Below are 18,528 nucleotides of genomic sequence, written 5' to 3' on the forward strand. Positions count from 1 at the left end.
GAAGGCCAAGGAGTGTCACAGAGTCTAGACCATGGCTTTGGATCATACAGACCTGGCTTCTGAAGCCCCACTGTGACTTACTTGTTGTGGCCCTAGGAGGAGCGCTTCCCTGGCAGGGATGCCAGAGAGGATTCTTTAAACTGGCGGATGAGCAGTTCTCGGTATCAGTCCCTGAAATCTGTTATGGGTCACATAGGCATGAGTCAGGGGACCCTGTCTCTGTGCTCCGGTCTCCTGAGATAGACCTATGGGACCTAATCTCCTGACAGGCATGCAGTAGTAGGTGCTTTGCCAACCTCAGTGGATGAGCATTGGCTCCAGAACTTCTAGGGCCATAACTTCAAACACCAGCCCTGTGCTCCTAGCCAAGGGATGCATCCTTTCTGAGCTGCATCCCTAAAGTTTTGGGGACAGCCTGGTCAGCACTCAGCGCTTCTCGAATGTACCCACCATTTAGAAGCAAGTGACACTTCTTTGGCGTAGGCACTCAGGCATCAATCTTTTCTGGGGTGGGGGGGAGAGGGGATGCCTTGCTTTCCAGATCTGTATTTGTCTGAAGCTGCCCCTCTCTCTCTGCTCAGCCTCCTTCTCTGTAAAATGGGACCATAGTAGTGAACTCATACACAGGCTCATTGTGAAGACATTAACCAAGTAATGGTTTCATTCTTGTAAACTGGAGGGATTTCCAGCATCCACTTGGTGGAGAAAGAGAGAACAGACAGACACATAATGGAGTTTGGGGTGAGGTCAGGGAAGGCCTCACCAGAAGTGTCCCCTGAACACTTGAATACCTGAAAGAGGCAAGGAGGGAGCTGTGCAGACACTCAGAGCCCTGCATGTGCACGGGCCCTTGGATGGGACCCCAGCTGAGATGTTGAGGGAAGTTGGCTGTTGGGGCAGTGAATGAGCAGGAGGTGGTGGCACAGGAATTAATTTCGTTAAAGTGACCTGCATTGACTGGCATCAGGTGTTAGTAGGGGTGGTCTTTGAAGTAAAGTCCAGCTTGGGGCATCATCAGGTTCTCCATTAAATAATGCTGGCTGACCAGTTCTCCTTCCACCCTCAGGAGAAAGAGAAGAAATACATGCTGCCCCTGGACAACCTCAAAATCCGCGATGTGGAGAAGGGCTTCATGTCTAACAAGCATGTCTTTGCCATCTTCAACACGGAGCAGAGGTGAGGAGGGGGTCCCAGGGAGGAAACCATTGCCTTGTTCAGTCACTTAGCAGCATCCACAGAGCAGTTGACAGTCCACACCCTGGAGTCTTAAGTTCTAGAAAGAAAGTCTATCCAGAAACAGAAGAATGCCATGAGTGCTTCTGATGGGTATCTTGGAAGGTGCTAAGCAGAGGATACAACCTGGCCGGGGTGCTCACATGCGCCCTCTGTTGTCTGTGCGGGGAATGGAGGGGCAGGACACCAGGGAGGAGGTCTGGGTGGGAGATAGTGAGAATTGGACCCAGGTGGAGCAAGGGTCATGGAGGAAGAGGAAGAGGGAGTGGGTACTGAAAGAATCAGAACCAACTAGACTCCTAGTAGACGCGGGTGTGAGAGAGAGAATGGTTTTGCTGGTTCTACAAAGCTACTCACTCACCCCTGATAGAGTTCCAAACCCAGGCTTCACATGAAACTTCAGATAGCTTGTCAGTCTTGGCCACACCTGCCTTGTGGGACAGGACATTGTGCCTGTGATGTGGAGCCTTGCCTGTGGAGCCTTCTGTTAATGCCGGATAGCATCTGTCTGCTTTTCCTCCAGCCCAAGCCTGTGCGTCTTCCACTCACAGGCCCACATTTGCCCAGCATTTTATACACCTTGCCTGGATATCTTAATGCTGTTCCTGGACAGCCCCACATTCCTACTTGTCCTCCAGAAATCAGGGCATATTCTAGACCTTCACTATTCAATGCAATTGCCACTGACCACATGGGGCTATTTAAATCTAATTTAGCTGATGTGAAATAAAATCCTTTCATGATGAATTTAATGTAATATGCACACATGTTGATGTCCAGTGATGCACCTGAAATTTATAACTCAATGTTACTTCAGTTAAAAAAAAATTAAATAATAAAAATTAAAAAATAAAAATATTAAAAATTTCTCTTCCTCGGTCACCCAGACCATTCCTAGTGTGACTCGTGGCTGTCTTGTTGTATGGTTCAGCAAGAGACCATTTCCACTATCAGACAACTCAAGGGCCTCCACACCTGGGGGAGGGTGTCATGGGATACATGCCACATACTTTTGGGGACTTGTTTGGCCCCCACAGGGGAGTGAGAAAGGGGGATAGGCTGGCCCCAAGGCAAGGAGAGTAGTTGACTGAGCCCACAATATAGGGCTCAACACAGTAGGCACTAATGCACAGTGCCCCTGTAGACTTGAGTGCAGATACTGCTGCATTTGGGTCCTCCTTTCACAGAGGCCTGGATCAGGGGCGAACGCCAGTGGGTCAGCCCCCAGAGCCTGCACCTAGCTCTGTACTCGCTGGGCCTTGGCAGCATCAGTGCACACCCCTCCACCCCTTCCTCCTTTTCATTACAGGAACGTCTATAAGGACCTGCGGCAGATCGAACTGGCCTGTGACTCCCAGGAGGATGTGGACAGCTGGAAGGCCTCGTTCCTCCGAGCCGGCGTCTACCCTGAGAAGGACCAGGTGAGGCGCCAGCCCTACCTGTGAGAGGAAGGGCAGCCAGTCTTCCCTGGGTGTGTCATTTGTGGGCCTGTCGAACTCTCTGAAGGCATGTGGTGATACCCTCTTGAGCAAACAAAGCAAAAAGGCAGGAGGGATTTCTTATCAGAGCCCAGAAGGTTCTCCATCTAAAGCCAAGGAAGGGCAGGGACACATGTGGACTGGGATTCCATCTACTTTGTTCTTTTTCTTTCCTCCCATCTTTGAAGTAGAGTGATGATAGCTGCCCTCAGCCCCCAAAGTTACATGTTTCTCCAGACCCCCAGGTAAAAGAATCTAATCCAACTTGGACTAGATCTGAGCAGCCCCAGCCAGGGGTAGGCAGGGCCACGTGGTACAAATGTACCCATCAGGAGCTGCCCCCACAGAGTCAGTTTTTTTTTTTTTTTTAATAGAGGCATGTTTATTTCTTTATTTATTTGTTTTGTTTGTTCTGTTTACACATGCACTGGGTACAGTCAGAAGCGCGGGAGGGGGCCTCCCCGGTGGTGCAGCAGTTGAGCGCTGGGTTGCGAAGCTGCCTGCAGCCTCTGCGGCGCCGGTTCGATCCCCGGCTGCTCCCCGGCCACTGGGGGAGGGTCCCACATGGCGCGCAGACCTCTCCTGCCGCCCGCTGCTCCCCTCAGCAGTGTACTTCGGTCTTTCTGCTTGCTCTGCTCCCCGCTCTGGCTCTGGTGAATTCTCTCACCCTCCCGCTCTTCTGACTGTACCCAGTGCTTGTAAAAATAAATAAATAAATAATTTAAAAAAAAAAAAAAAAGAAGCGCGGGAGGGTGAGAGAATTCACCAGAGCCAGAGCGGGGAGCAGAGCAGGCAGAAGGACCGAAGTACACTGCTGAGGGGAGCAGCGGGCGGCAGGAGAGGTCTGCGCGCCATGTGGGACCCTCCTCCGGTGGCCGGGGAGCAGCCCGGGATCGAACCGGTGCTGCAGAGGCCGCGAGCAGCTTCGTAACCCAGCGCTCAACCGCTGCGCCACCGGGGAGGCCCCACAGAGTCAGTTTTTAGTCAGACAGGACAAGCAATTCCAGAGAAGGGGGGACTCACTGTACTCACCTCGGGATAAAGTCACCCCTCACTGTATCCCCTTCTCCCCTTGCAGGCAGAAAATGAGGATGGTGTCCAGGAGAATACCATCTCCATGGACCCACAGCTGGAGCGACAGGTGGAGACCATTCGAAATCTGGTGGACTCATACGTGGACATCATCAACAAGTCCATCCGAGATCTCATGCCAAAGACCATCATGCACCTCATGATCAACAATGTGAGTGCCTGTCTCCCCAGGGCCCATTGGTCACCAGGAAGGAGCTCAGGGGTGTCCATAACCAGATTTGGTTTGAACACTATTTGTATAAAATTTTAAAAATTAGAACGAGTCACCATCTTTTAAACATTAGAATCAGCATTCCCAGCCACTCTTGGGAAGTTGAAAGATGCAGGCCACAGACTCACACCCCCAGGTAAATGAAACTTAACTTACACCATGCTTGTGCACTTTCTCTCAGTTTTTTTAAAGATTTATTTTTATTTATTTCTGCATACAAGAACTGGGGTATAGGCCAGAGATGCAGTGGTGAGAGGGCCCACAAGAGACAGAGTGGATCTACTGAAACAGGACCTAGCAGAACAGGAGGACCTATTGAAATACACTGCTGAGGGGAGCAGCAGGTGAGACAAGAGAGGTCTGCTGCACCATACATAGGCCAGCTTCCTGGCCGGGCATCAAACTCATGCTGCAGTGGCTGGCGATAGTTTGATAGCACTGAGACTTTAACCCCTGAGCCACCACGGAGACCCTCTCTCAATTTTTTTTTTAAAGATTTATTTATTTTTATACAAGAACCGGGGTACAGGCAAGATGTGTGGGAGGCTGAGAGGATTCACCGGAGACAGAGCTGGGAACAGAAAAGGCAGACTGATGAAATACACTGCTGAGGGGAGCAGCGGGCGAGACAGGAGAGGTCTGCTTCACCATGTTGGACCCTCGCTGGCCAGCCGACCGGGATCGAACCCATGCTGCAGAGGCTGCGGACAGCTTCACGGTGCGGCGCTCAACCACCTGCGCCACCAGGGAGGCCCCCCTCTCTTAATTTTTTTTCAACCTTGTAATAAACCTAGGAGGAGGGACTGCTAACCTCCTCCCTGTTTTATAGACTGGAAATGAAGCCCAGAGAGATCAAGAAACCTGCCCCACATCATTCAGAAGAATGCGATTGAAACCCAGATTGAATCCATTCCCAACTGCAGCTCTGCATCAGCAGCCACATCCTCCTGATGTGCTGAGGCCCAGCCCACTTTTTCTTGTGTTTGCTACCTGCCTGCCCCAGTGATTCCAGACCTCTCAGAGCTGTAGTCTTCTCTGGTGAAATGCTGCTGGAAGGTTCCAGAGGTTCACACCTCAGGCCTTTGGCTTAGCACTAGGCACTCAAATATAAAGGCCAGGTTTGGTGTATGTTGTGACTATAAAAGCTCTAAATTTGACAGGGTCTAAAACAAAAATCCCAACTCCTTCCCCTTTAGTCTGTTCTTCATGTCCTCTTCCTCATCTGTGATCATACTAAGTTTCGAGGGTGTTCTAGTGTATTTCCTCAGATGAGATTTATGATGTATATGGTTCTGCCTGTATATGATTGGCTAGTGTTCTATGAAACTTTAAGTGCATACATGCTTGACCCAGCACTGCTACTTGGAAGAATTTCTCCTACAGGTACATTTGCCATGTACAAACTGAGCACACATGGTTATTCTTTTCAGTATTGTTTTGTAGTGGCCAAAGATTAGAAATCACTATTTATAATAGAATCCATTTAGGGGCCTCCCTGATGGCGCAAGGGGTTAAGTCTCAGCACTATGAAGTTATCTGTAGCATGAGTTCAATCCCCAGCAAGGAAACTGATCCACATGGCACAACAGACCTCTCCTGTCTTGCCCACTGGTCCCCTCACCAGTGTATTTCGGTAGATCCACCTGTTCTGCTCCCCACTCTGTAACTGGTGAACCCTCTCACCCCCTGCACCTCTGGCCAATATCCCAGCTCTTGTATGCATAAATAAAACAATTTTTTTTTTTTAAAGATTTTTATTTATTTATTTATTCAAGCACTGGGTACAGTCAGAAGCGCGGGAGGGTAAGAGAATTCACCAGAGCCAGAGCAGGGAGCAGAGCAGGCAGAAGAACCAAAGTACACTGCCGAGGGGAGCAGCGGGCGGCAGGAGAGGTCTGCGCGCCATGTGGGACCCTCCTCCGGTGGCTGGGGAGCAGCCAGGGATCGAACCGGCGCTGCAGAGACTGCGGGCAGCTTCGCAACCCAGCGCTCAACTGCTGCGCCACCGGGGAGGCCCCAAATAAAACAAAATTTTTTTTTTTTTTTAAATAGAGGCATGTTTTATTTTTTTTTTTATTTATTTGTTTGTTTGTTTGTTTGTTTATACATGCACTGGGTACAGTCAGAAGCACGGGAGGGTGAGAGAATTCACCAGAGCCAGAGGGGAGAGCAGAGCAGGCAGACTGACGAAGTACACTGCTGAGGGGAGCAGCGGGTGGCAGGAGAGGTCTGCGCGCCATGTGGGACCCTCCTCCGGTGGCCGGGGAGCAGCCGGGGATCGAACCAGCGCCGCAGAGGCTGCGGGCAGCTTCGCAACCCAGCGCTCAATCGCTGCGCCACCAGGGAGGCCCTAAATAAAACAAATTTTTAAAGAAAAAATAGAATCCGTTTAATAAGTGTTCATTCTATTGCAAAAAAAAAAAAATGTTTTAGGTGAGTGTCATCTCCAGTAATAACTTTTATTATTAAGTGGAAAAGGTATAAAGCATAACAGAATACACTCCATTTGTGTACAAAAGAAGGGGAAATAGGGCCTCCCCGGTGGCGCAGCGGTTGAGCGCTGGGTTGCGAAGCTGCCCGCGGCCTCTGCGGCGCCGGTTCGATCCCCGGCTGCTCCCCGGCCACTGGAGGAGGGTCCCACATGGCGCGCAGACCTCTCCTGCCGCCCGCTGCTCCCCTCAGCAGTGTACTTCGGTCCTTCTGCCTGCTCTGCTCCCCGCTCTGGCTCTGGTGAATTCTCTCACCCTCCCGCGCTTCTGACTGTACCCAGTGCATGTATAAACAAAAACAAAACAAAGAAACCAGCAAACAAATAAATAAAGCATGCCTCTATTTAAAAAAAAAAAAGGGTGGGGGGAATAGATATGCATTATATAGGCACAGACATCTCCACAAGTTTGTTCAAAAACCTGGTGAGAATGGGCCTCCCTGGTGGTGCTAGGGGTTAAGCACCGCACTATGAAGCAATCTACAGCCTCTGCAGCACGAGTTTGATCCCCAGCCAGCTGGGGAGAAACCCACATGGCGCAGCATATCTCTCTCTTGCCCACTGCTCCCCTCAGCAGTGTATTTCAGTCAATCTCCCTGTTCTGTTCCCCACTCTGTTTCTGGTGAGTCCTCTCACCCCCGCACCTCTGGCCTGTACTCCAACTCTTGTATGCATAAATAAATAAATCTTTAAAACTAAACAAAAACCTCGTGAGAACAGCTGTTTCCTGAAAGGGAAACTTGGAGGAGCTAAGGAGGCCAGAGTTTACAAAAAAGGTTTTTCAATGTATCTTTCTAGACTTTCAGATAATTTATTTTAATTATTACCAATTTTTCAAAATTTAAGTCTTTCGATGGCATTAATTATTCACATGATCCTCAAATTAAAAATGATCAAGCATGGTCATCTTTGTAGCTGTTGAAGGTGTATTTGAGAGAATTCAACATTCATTCTTAAAAGGATAACTGTGGAGTGGAGTCTTCTGTTTTGAGGTATTATATATCCTTTTGAATCTAACCTTCACCTCCAGTGCGAAGCTCTGATGCATGTCCTCTAAAATTAAGAACACTTTGATGTAATTTTCACATAGAGTTAGTAGACAGTGTAGTTCTATAAGAAAAATGGGAGGTATGAGCAGTAAGAAAAAAATAGGAAAAATTGTCCCTATTTGTAGAAGCTTGTGTCCACATGGCACCTGCATCTGGAAACCACAAGAAAAATAATCAGAAAACTGTTGTCCCACATAGGAGAAATGTGAAAAGAACAAAGGATAAAATTAATGAACAGAAACCACTAGTTTTTCACCAGAAGCCAGTTAAATTTAGGCCACAAGGGGGGAAAAGATAGCAATAAAAAAGATTCATGGAATCACATGAATCTCATGAGATGCGTGGGGACAACAATTGACAATATCCCTGAGGGACTCAGAAGACAACTGTGTGGAAGGCTCACCTGCATTTTAAATATCTTGTGAGTTTAAAGTCCAAGTTTATAAGTTCCACAGTAAAGTTAAAGCCCAAACCCCTCCACATTTGCTGGATGCTTTTCCAGTGTCACAGTAGGAAGTTCTGACCTCTCCAACCCTTGCCCCCAGACAAAGGCCTTTATCCACCACGAGCTGCTGGCCTACCTGTACTCATCAGCAGACCAGGGCAGCCTCATGGAAGAGTCTGCTGACCAGGCCCAGCGGCGTGATGACATGCTACGCATGTACCACGCCGTCAAGGAGGCGCTCAACATCATCGGGGACATCAGCACCAGCACCGTGTCCACGCCTGTGCCCCCGCCTGTTGATGACACTTGGCTCCAGAACACAAGCAGCCACAGGTCCCACAGGTTCCCAGCTTCCCCTGTGTGTCCATCAGGGCACAACCCATGGGTGGGTGGGATGAAGGGGCCTTACCCTGGGTGGCACAGCAACCACAGTGGGAACTGCTGCCCCATCTAGGCCTGAAGAGAAAGGAAAGAGAAGGGTTACAGGCACCAGTCAGAGCTAGAGCTGTAGAGAGATCTAGCACCCCGAATCCCAACTCCCCTCTTCTGCCACTTGCCTAGTACCTCACATTGGTTAAGCCTAAATGGAAGCCAGAGAGGGCAGGAGGTCCCAGGCCTTAGGCACGGCTTCCTGAAGCACAGAGCAGGACCAAAATGGTGGGTGGGGGAAAATCTGGACTGCATACCCTTGCCAGGGCTGTCAGATGGATGACCCTGGTAGGGCAATTCAGAGCACTAGGAAGGGATACCTGACCAGTGATAAGACAGGTGGTGGGAGAGAGGGTTATCAGGAGAAATTACATAGAAGGTGCCAGTACCACCAAGACCTCAGGAGGAAGGCACACCATCCTCCCCTCAGGTCCCCGGAGAGCCTTTTGTGGGGCTGGGTGCCAGGCCTTGCGGAGGCATTTGGGCAATGTCTTTAGCTTTGGAGGGGACAGAGGGTAGGTGGGGAAAGTGCCTGGCTCTGTGGGAGGTCAGAGGGAAGCAGGATGCCTTGGGAACCAAGGACAGGTATCAAGGCACTGGCTCGGGCTGTGGGTGGCAGAATAGCACAGCCCATCACTAAACAGGTCTGGGGAGAAAGCAGAATGCCAGCCCACCTGCTGTGCCCCTCACCCAAGACTGGGTGCTCATCTGCTTGTCTGTGGGTGGTAGCTGGTACCAACCTTTCAGAGGAAGCCAGGCTGGTATGGCCAGGGCTCAATTCATACCCTCTTCCTCCACAGCCCGAATCCACAGCGCCGACCCATATCCAGTGTGCACCCCCCAGGCCGGCCCCCAGCAGTGAGAGGTCCCACCCCAGGGCCCCCCCTGACTCCCATACCAGTGGGGGCAGCAGCCTCGTTCTCAGCGCCTCCCATCCCGTCCCGTCCTGGACCCCAGAGCGTGTTTGCCAACAACGACCCCTTCTCAGCCCCTCCTCAAATTCCATCTCGACCTCCTCGGATTCCACCTGCAATCCCCCCAGGATTGCCCAGGTAAGCCCCTCCTCACTGCCTGCCATCTAGAGCCACTACTAGCCTGTGCCATGGGGTCTCTCCTCAAATGTAACACCCCCTGGTGAGTTGTCCCTGCACCTGGCAGAGAGTGTAGGAGTCACAAGCATCCCCATTTAGCTAGTAGGGAAACAGGCCCAAAAGGCAAAGTTGCTGCCAGAATCATCATGGTAGAATCGGTGACCCAGGGCTCCCAGGTGTATCCTCTGTGGGAGTTGGTGGGCCTACCATGCAGCTTGGGACCTGTCACACCTCACAGAATCCCTTCTGGTTTGACCTTTGATTTTCCCGAGGACCCATGTGTCTGTTGTCGTTGTCCACCTCTGACACCCTCAGCCTGCTGCAGGCCAGACTATTCCCACTTGACTATGAGGAGCTCAAGGTCCAGGGCAGGCCAGAGATATGCCCAGGGTCACACAGCAAGCTAGTGACAGTGGGGGGACTGACACCTAGGTTTGCTGAGCTCCTTCATGACACCCTAGTCGTCTTAGAGCCTCGAGCATAGGGTAGCATCCTGGGGTGGGGGTGCCTGGGTCCTCATCTTGCCCGCTTTGGGCCTCACTTCAATCTCCCCTTCCCATCTGTCTTTATTCTCTTTGCAGCAGAAGACCCCCTGCTGCGCCCAGCCGGCCCACCATTATCCGCCCAGCCGAGCCGTCCCTGCTCGACTAGGCTGCAGGGGGCATGTTCTTGGGGGTCCTCGAGCACCCGAGGTGCAGGAGCTTCGGTGGTCTGGGCCCCTCTGTTGCCCCTAGCCCTCCCGTCCCCATGCTGGGACCAGGCTTCCTGTGGGCTGCCCCTGACTCTTCCCTAACCCTGACCACTCCTCCCTGACACAGCACTGAGTGAAAGGACCCTGAAGTCCCAGGGTCGGGGGTGCTGGGGTGTTGCACTTTGATGGGATGGCATCTAGGTAGCAGAGGAGGGAACTGTACCCTGGGCACCATCTTGCATGAGGGATCTAGACTGGGCTGGGGGGGTACTCATCCAGGGGCTTCTCTGAACAGGAAACCTGATAAGCCTTCTGGAAACTGGGGCACCAAGGGCACCTATACCCCCACTCTGATCCTTGTTGGGGTGCAGGGAGTGTGTCCACTTCTCATCAGTGGGAGTTCCCAGTGCTGCCGAGTTGTACATATTCTTTCCTTGTCCTATTAACCAACCAGCCCAGCCTTGGCTGCCGGAGGTGCCTTTGCCAGGTCTAGATCTCACCACTGGCCAGCCTCACTCTCTCTTCCCTCAGCCCCACCCCCACCCCCTTCCTGGGTTTCCAGGGAGGCTTGGGCTCAGGGCTGAATGGGTTGAGGAAGATTTGAGGGCCTCTGGGCTCCCACCCATGGTGGGCCCCAGACAGCCTCTCTCTCTGAGCAGACCTTCTCGCTCCTTGCTCAGTTTGACCATTGTAAGTGCCTGCACTCTGTATCCTATTAATAAACTAAAATAAAGGGAAGAAGCTTCTGGTGGCTGCTGTGTGGGCCTTTTGTGTTAGCCTTCAGGCTGAAGGATGTGGGCTGCAGACCACTGCCAATGATAACCCCCTCTCAAACCCTCCCACCAGGACTTTGCCTCACCTTAACTCACAGAGGGCTCTGCTCTGGGGAGAGGGGGAAATGTCACATCTTCCAGAATAGAACCATTTTCTCAAGGGAAGAGCTTTTACTTAACTCTTCAGGAGCAGGGGCAGATATTCCGGGCTCTCCACCACTTACACAGAGGCCTAGAGCAGCTATGGGAATCACTAAAGGGACAAGGGTTCCAGCCCTCCACCCCAAACCAGTGTCTTGTCCCCCTCCCTACCCCCATAGTCTTGAGAACTACTCCCAGGTCCCACTTTTTCCTCTTGCCCTCTTGGGCACCCAGGCCTTCTAGCTCAGCTAGGGACACAGTTAAAATTTGCTTTCTGATTTTTCTCTTGTGCCCAGGAGACCACGTCCATCGGCTCCCGCCCGACCTTTCTTCTGAGCTTCGTGGGAGACCCCTCCCTCCTGCCTGGCTGCCCCTTTGGGGCAGGTCTATCCTAGCTCGTGTCTTTGAGCCCCAATCACCAGGCTTTATGATTTTCTGACCATAATTTATTGACTCTGGCACCCAGGCCAGACTGCCCTTTATTCCATGAGGTTCCTGCACAGGCTTGGGTTGGGCCATCCCTCAGCCCTGTCTGGGGACCCTGCAGAGACTGGAAGGGGCAGGAGATTACAGGCCTTACTCCAAGTGTTCTGTCACCAGACCTCATAACCTGCTTCCTGTGGAGCTGAGGGGCCAGGGGCTCCTCCTTGTCAATAAAGTGACTATCTTGGCAAGAATACTGCAGCCATGTCACCTCCCCAGCCTAGAAGCTGCTCCCAGCAGCATCAGCAAGAGGCCTTTGGTGGGTGACAGGGAGAAAGGCATGGGGTCCCGAAAGCAGCAAGCTCCCTCCCACCATGACCTGGCTCAGAGGGCCCTGGTGGGGAGCAGTCAAAGAAGTTTGCTTTCTGGGCCCCATCCTTTACTGGGCAGCACTGGTGTAGGCTGGAAGACTCTGACTAAGGCACATTCACGGTAGGGGGCAGAGGCAGCAGCCAGAAAATGTAAGGGTTACATTCTAACATTACTAAGGTCCTATGCATGATTTCCAGGAAAGTTAGTGCCACTGCTGAGCTCTCCCTCCCTAAGTCCTGGGGGCCCCAGGCCTGCAAGCCAGCCTGTGTTCCCTACCCAGGACCGGGGGTCTCAAGGAAGTCACAGCTCAGTCCCAGACTGCACAGTCTCCTTGCATAGGAAACTAAGTTGGGGAAGGGACCCCAAGTCTCATACACAAGCCCTGCTGCCCTCCTTTCCCCATTTTCCTTCCATGACTCGGGCTACGTAGGCACGGGGCGCTTGTCCTGGAAGAATCGCTTGAGTGTGCAGACCTGCAGGATGGCCACAAGCAACAGCACAGCCACATTCACAGCTGACCAGAAGTTGACCCGCTCCAGGTTGCCCTCCTGCAGGTTTCGATCACGTGCCTCAAAGGCCCGCAGCAGTGTCAGCATCTGGATGCTACGCTCCAACCGAGTCCTCATGGTCTCAATGGACTCCTATGGGACAAAGGGAAGAGCAGGGTCAGTCCTTCAAGGAGCAGATACTGATAAATCCAGGGAATATGGGGCAAGACAAGAATGTGTTTGGGAGTTGGGACAGCTGAGCACACAGACTAGCCAGTCTGCCTGAGCCTAAGTCCTCACTCTGCTACTTCCTGGCTATGTGACTATGAGCAAGTTAATCAACCTCCCCGCACCTGAGTTCCTTCCTCAGAACTGCTGTGAAAATTGAATCCCTACGTATATGTAAAGAATGTGTTACATGTGGCTAATAAACAGCAGCTACTCAAGCCAGACTGCCTGGGTTCAAATACTGGCTCTGTCAAATGCTGGCCATGTGGCCTTAGGAATGAGTTACTTAGCCAACTTGTGCCTCAGTTTGCGTGACTGTAAGTGGGAGATAATTAGAGTACTCAGCCTACTTCTTGGGGTGGTTATGAAAGTATTTAATGAATTATTTGAGCCATTAAAACAAGTTTCTCCTAGAAATGTGTTAATATTTTAATTGTGAGCTGCTACTGTTAGTTGAGGAGTACCACTAAGTGAGGGAGGCTTCTGGGTCAGGACATGGGGGACCCCAGCTGAGGTAGGCAGGCAGAGGCACACTGCCAGAGAGCTGAGAGAGGTGGTCCCAGCTGTGCTTGGGCACACCTTGATGTCTTCCATCTTGACATCCAACATCTCTTCAGGCTCCACCGCATCTGCCCAGCCCTCAACCTCTTCATCATCTTGTAGACTGTCAAAGATGAGTTCGAAGAACACTAACTTCTCAGAGATTGTGCTGAAGGAGTTGTCAAAGCACAGCTTGTAGTCCCCAGCCTCTGTGGGCTCCACCCTGGGCAGACAGACACAAATATGACCTGAGTGGCTAGCCTGCCGGACTTTGCAAAGTAGAGAGGGTGGTAACTCGAGGCCACTGAAGAGAGGCAGGGCTGTAACTGAACCCAAGCAAGCAACTGGAATTAACTCACGTGTGCACCCCATCTGCCTTGCGGGACTCGCTGACCAGCAGCACGCCCTGAGGACTCTCCATCGTGAAATCCACGTCCAGTCCAGCACCTCCAATCACCTGGAGTGGGTAAGAGTGGGTGGAGGGCGAAGGGTAGGCCTAGGGCACCTGCCAGAGAAAGCCAGGTCTGGACCAACCCGCACAGACCCACACAGAACACCAAGGGCCTACCTGAGCGCACACAGCAACACCTATATTTCAGAGCTGACCCCTCCCAGCCCTCTTGCCGGGCACCTTGTCTGGGCTTGGCCCTGAGGAAAGCTTCCACTAACTCCCGTCAGGTTACGTCCCTGACCTAGCCACGCCCCCAAATAAAATGACAGAGCCACGCCTGTACCACAACCCTAAGAAATCCTCATATTGACCAACACCCACCTCCACCACACCACACCTCCCACCCCCCACCCCCCCACCCCCCCACCCCCCGTCTTATGGCACATCCTGGTCACGTCCACCAACTCCCTTGATCACCCCAGCGCTTTTCTTATGCCACGCCCACTTGCAAGCGTCCAGCCCTCGGAAAAGCTCCCTCTTCCCCACGGCCCCGCCCGCTCGGCTGTTCCACTTAGCCCCACCTCCTGCTCCCACCCCTTCCGCGTTCACGTGCCGCTCCCTTCCCCAGCCCCGCCCCCGCGCTCCCCTCCCCAGCCCCGCCCCCGCGCTCCTACGCAGGGCTCCGCCCCCCTTCCTGCTAATGCATGCCCCGCCTTCACTGCTTGGCCACATCCCCCTCTCCCTGGCTCGGCACATTCCCCGGCCCGGCACCCTTTACCTGGTACTCTGTCTCCAGGCTTGCGTTGGCCGGCGCGGACTGGTAGAAACACTGCTTCCTCCCCGCAGGCAGCAGAAACGTGAACTCGCCGTCCTGGATAGGTGCGGGCCCTGCCCCTCCCACCCCCACTGGCGGCAGTAGTAGCCACAGGGCCAAGGCTAGGGCCGCACCGGCCGCCATCATCCGGGTCACCCTCGAGTTTGCTAACGGGTCGCGGCTCCTTTAAAGGCTAGCCCTGCCCACGGCGGTACACGGCAGAGCTCATTGGCAGTCGCTTCTGCCGGTTGTCCAAATCCAGCGGAGCCAGCAGTGAAGGACCCCGGGAGCCTAGCAGCCCAGATGGATGCCTGATGCACCTGAAAACACGCCACATTTTAGGGATTTCCCTCGAAAGGCCGCCAGCCCTGGTTTCTTATGTCACTGGTGGCGGAGGGTGGCAAAAGTAAATACCATAATGTTTTATTTCTTTCAGGCAAAAGTTACGACAACTATGGCAGAGATTGCTAGGTCCTTCTAAGGCGCCTCCTTGCGGTTTTCCCAGAGTACGCCGCGCGCGACGACGGTTAGGCAATCCAGCCTGGATGGGGCGGGCCCCAAAATTGAGACTGGGCGTGGCCCTGCACGCGACCTGTAGCATCCGATATTAAAAAGGCTCAGCTGGGGCAGGTAGCAGGCCTTTGATAGTCACGTGGGCGCTTCCTGTTCTTCCAGGTGTGAGCTTGGCCCCAGATTCGACACCCCCCCACCCCCACCCCCACACCTCATTCCCCTTGCGTCTTAGAACCATCACTTAATCCGTTTCCTCGTCTGTAAGTTGGAGGTGATGGAACTACCACCCCCCATAGAACGATTGTGAGAATTAAGTGAAATTAGCCCTAGCTCTTGCTGAACCCTGGGTTTTCCTTATATAGAGAGGCTAGAAGGCCCACCCTGCAACCCAGGGTGTTCCAACTCTGGGGGACAGCGGGTGAAGTGATTGAAGTTGGCCTGGGGTAAGGTTAGAGAGGAGAGGTGGGAGTGTGGCTGGAGAACCTGAGTGCCTAGTTCAAGACACTTGAGGGAGTCACCCTGCTGGGACTCAGTTTCCTCATCCCTAGAACGAGGGTGATACTAGGCTTACATCAATGGGCTGTTGTAAAGATTACATGAGATAGTACTTGTTTAGTGCTTAGTGCATCATAGACCCTTGGAAATATTATCTCTTATAATTCCAGGTTTACGCCAGCCATTGGGCAGCCTGCCCTTTGTCTGTTAAGAGAATTTGGAAGCAACCTCCCTTTGGGAAACAGACACATAAGCCAAAGACACTAGAGAAACAAACTGCTTCGTGATTATGTCTAAACATAAGAAAAAATATTTAGACGGGAAGTTTGAGTCTTTAAAGATAGCCTGAGAGAGGTTGTCAAGTGGTGAAAATTACTATACAAACACAGCTGGTGACTGTCAGCTCTTTCCTGCATTTGGAGAGTTTGGGGAAGTAACACCACTCTGTAAAGTCAAAGTTTATGTTTGACTTTGGTATTCCTTTCTCTCCAACTTTTTCTGTCATTCAGATTCTATGCTCGGACACTTTGCAGTAGCTGCAGAAAATGGGTGAATGGGTGATTTCCCCCCACCCCCTTTTTTTTTTTTTTTTTTTTTTGCATAGAACAACCAGGGTCTAGGCCAGAGGTGGCATGGGGGGAAAGGATCCACTAGAGACAGAGTGGGGAGCAGAACAGGCAGCTCCACTGAAATGCACTGCTAAGGGGAACAGCAGACAAAACAGGTGAGATGCTGCCTCAGGTGGATCAGCTCCCTGGCCAGGGATGGAACCCAGGCTGCAGTGGTGGTAGTGCTGAGACTTAACCCTCAGGCCACCAGGGAAGCCCCAGTTTCCCTTTTCTTAATGGATTTTTTTAAAGATAGATTTTTATTTATGCATACAAGAACTGGGGTGTAGGCCAGAGGTGTGGGGAGGGGATGAGAGGATTCACCAGAGACAGTGGGGAGCAGAACAGGCAGATCTACTGAAATACACTGCTGAGGGGAGCAGCGGGCGAGACAGGAGAGGTCTGCCACACCATGTGGGTCAGCTCCTTGGCCGGGGATTGAACTCATGCTGCAGTGGCTGCTGAGAGCTTGATATCACTGAGACTTTAACCCCTATGCCACCCGGGAGGCCCTCGTTAATGGATTTTTTTTTAAAGTTTTATTTATTTATGCATACAAGAGATGGGGTGTAGGCCAGAGGTGCAGGGGGTTAGAGGATTCACCAGGCAGAGTGGGGAGCAGAAAAGGCTGATTTACTGAAATACACTGCTGAAGGGAGCAGTGGGTGAGGCAGGAGAGGTCTGCTGCGCCATGTGGGTTAGCTCCTTGGCTGGCCTGGGATCAAACTGGTGCTGCAGTGGTTGGCGATAGTTTGACAGCACTGTCCCCAACCCCTGTGCCACCAGGGAGGTCCTTAATGGATATATTTAATGAGGATAAATTCACACATAATGGTTACATAACCATTTCTTTTTTTTTTTCTTAAGATTTATTTATTTATTTGTTTGTTTGTTTGTTTATTTATTTGTTTATTTATTTTATACAAGCACTGGGTACAGTCAGAAGCGCGGGAGGGTGAGAGAATTCACCAGAGCCAGAGCAGGGAGCAGAGCAGGCAGAAGGACCGAAATACACTGCTGAGGGGAGCAGCGGGCGGCAGGAGAGGCCTGTGCGCCATGTGGGACCCTCCTCTGGTGGCCGGGGAGCAGCTGGGGAACAAATCGGCGCTGCAGAGGCTGCGGGCAGTTTCGCAACCCAGTGCTCAACCGCTGTGCCACCGGGGAGGCCCCCATTTCATTTTTAAAATGAACCATTCAGTGAAGGAAGCATTTAGTAACATTTAGTACATTCACAAGGCTATATAATCACTACTTCTGCCTACTTCCAAAGAATTTTCATCAGCCCTCCAGGAAATCCTCTACCCATTAAACTTATGCCTCTTTCCCCCTTCACCCCAGCTTTTGGCAATTGCCAGTCTGCCTCTGTAGATGTACTTATTCTGAATAGTTCGTATAAATGGAATACGTGACATTTCTGTCTGACTTCTTTCCTGTAGCATGTTTTGGAGGTTCATTTCCCCTGCCATGAATCAGCCTTTAATTCCTTTTTTTTTATGCTTCTTTATTTTATTTCACTTGTTACATAAATACATGGTATTTTGTAATTTGCAAAATGTTAAAACTAAGCGAGACATCATATATAAACTTCAAAAGGTTACTCTGCCTTTAATTCCTTTTGATGACTTAATAATATTTCATTGTGTGGATATGCCACAATTTATTATTCCATCTGCTGATGGACATTTGAGTTTTTTTTACATTTTTTAAAAGATTTATTTATGCATACAAGAGCTGGGGTACAGGCCAGAGGTGTAGGGAGTGAGAGGATTCACCAGAAACAGAGTGGGGAACATAACAGGCAGACTGACTGAAATACACTGCTGAGGGGAGCAGCGGGCAAGACAGGAGTGGTCTGCTGGGCCATGTGGGTAGCTCCCTGGCCAGCTGGAGGATCAAACTCGTGCTACAGAGGCTGCGGACAGCCCCCTAGGCTGCGTCTCAACCCCTTGTGCCGCCAGGAAGACCCTGTTTTTACATTTTGGCTATTGTGAATGAACAATGCTGCCATGAACATGTGTGTATGTGTATTTGCTTGAATAGATATTCAAAAACTGCTTTCAGTTCTTTTAGGTACATATAAGTAGAATTGCTGGATGATGTGATAAGTCTGTGTTGAACTTTTTGAGGAAATGCAATACTTTTTCCCCATGACTGCACTCATCACACTTAGTTTCTAGTTTATTTTTATTGCAACAATTTTAGTTTATTTATTTATTTAAAAGATTTTGTTTATTTATTTATTTATACAAGCACTGGGTACAGTCAGAACCGCGCGAGGGTGAGAGAATTTACCAGAGCCAGAGCGGGGAGCAGAACAGGCAGAGTGACAAAGTACACTGCTGAGGGGAGCAGCGGGTGGCAGGAGAGTTCTGCGTGCCATGTGGGACCCTCCTCAGGTGGCCGGGGAGCATCCAGGGATTGAACAGGTGCTGTAGAGGCTGCGGGCAGCTTCGCAAACCAGCGCTCAACCGCTGTGCCACCGGGGAGGCCCTGCAACAATTTCAATGAGTTTTAAGTAATATCACATAGTGATTA

At 51.4% G+C, this 18,528-nt stretch overlaps 2 protein-coding genes across 8 annotated transcripts in view; one reads left to right on the plus strand and one right to left on the minus strand.

Annotated features, from left to right (window-relative positions):
• The window catches only part of DNM2 (dynamin 2), a gene marked incomplete at both ends in the record, with an annotated part of 88,260 nt that extends 76,803 nt beyond the window's left edge, over positions 1-11,457 (plus strand). For 2 of the 7 annotated variants that reach the window (XM_084248722.1, XM_084248723.1), the window contains 6 exons: positions 1,067-1,176; positions 2,543-2,654; positions 3,790-3,954; positions 8,097-8,329; positions 9,226-9,477; positions 11,418-11,457. In XM_084248722.1, coding sequence (XP_084104848.1) covers positions 1,067-1,176; positions 2,543-2,654; positions 3,790-3,954; positions 8,097-8,329; positions 9,226-9,477; positions 11,418-11,457 — 912 coding nt within the window. Of the gene's footprint in view, positions 1-1,066; positions 1,177-2,542; positions 2,655-3,789; positions 3,955-8,096; positions 8,339-9,225; positions 9,478-10,097; positions 10,168-11,417 lie in introns of those variants that run through there. The other 5 variants (XM_084248719.1, XM_084248720.1, XM_084248721.1 and 2 more) reach the window with 3 other exon arrangements.
• Positions 11,458-12,338: 881 nt separating this feature from the next.
• Positions 12,339-14,524, minus strand: TMED1 (transmembrane p24 trafficking protein 1; the record flags this gene model as incomplete). The annotated part of the gene is made up of 4 exons (XM_084249077.1): positions 12,339-12,557; positions 13,212-13,395; positions 13,532-13,629; positions 14,342-14,524. 4 exons carry the CDS (start codon positions 14,522-14,524, stop codon positions 12,339-12,341), a joined length of 684 nt encoding a protein of 227 aa, XP_084105203.1.
• Between the last annotated feature and the right edge of the window lie 4,004 nt (positions 14,525-18,528).

This window comes from Talpa europaea (assembly GCF_964194135.1).
Source record: "Talpa europaea genome assembly, chromosome: 12".
Lineage (NCBI taxonomy): Eukaryota > Metazoa > Chordata > Mammalia > Eulipotyphla > Talpidae > Talpa > Talpa europaea.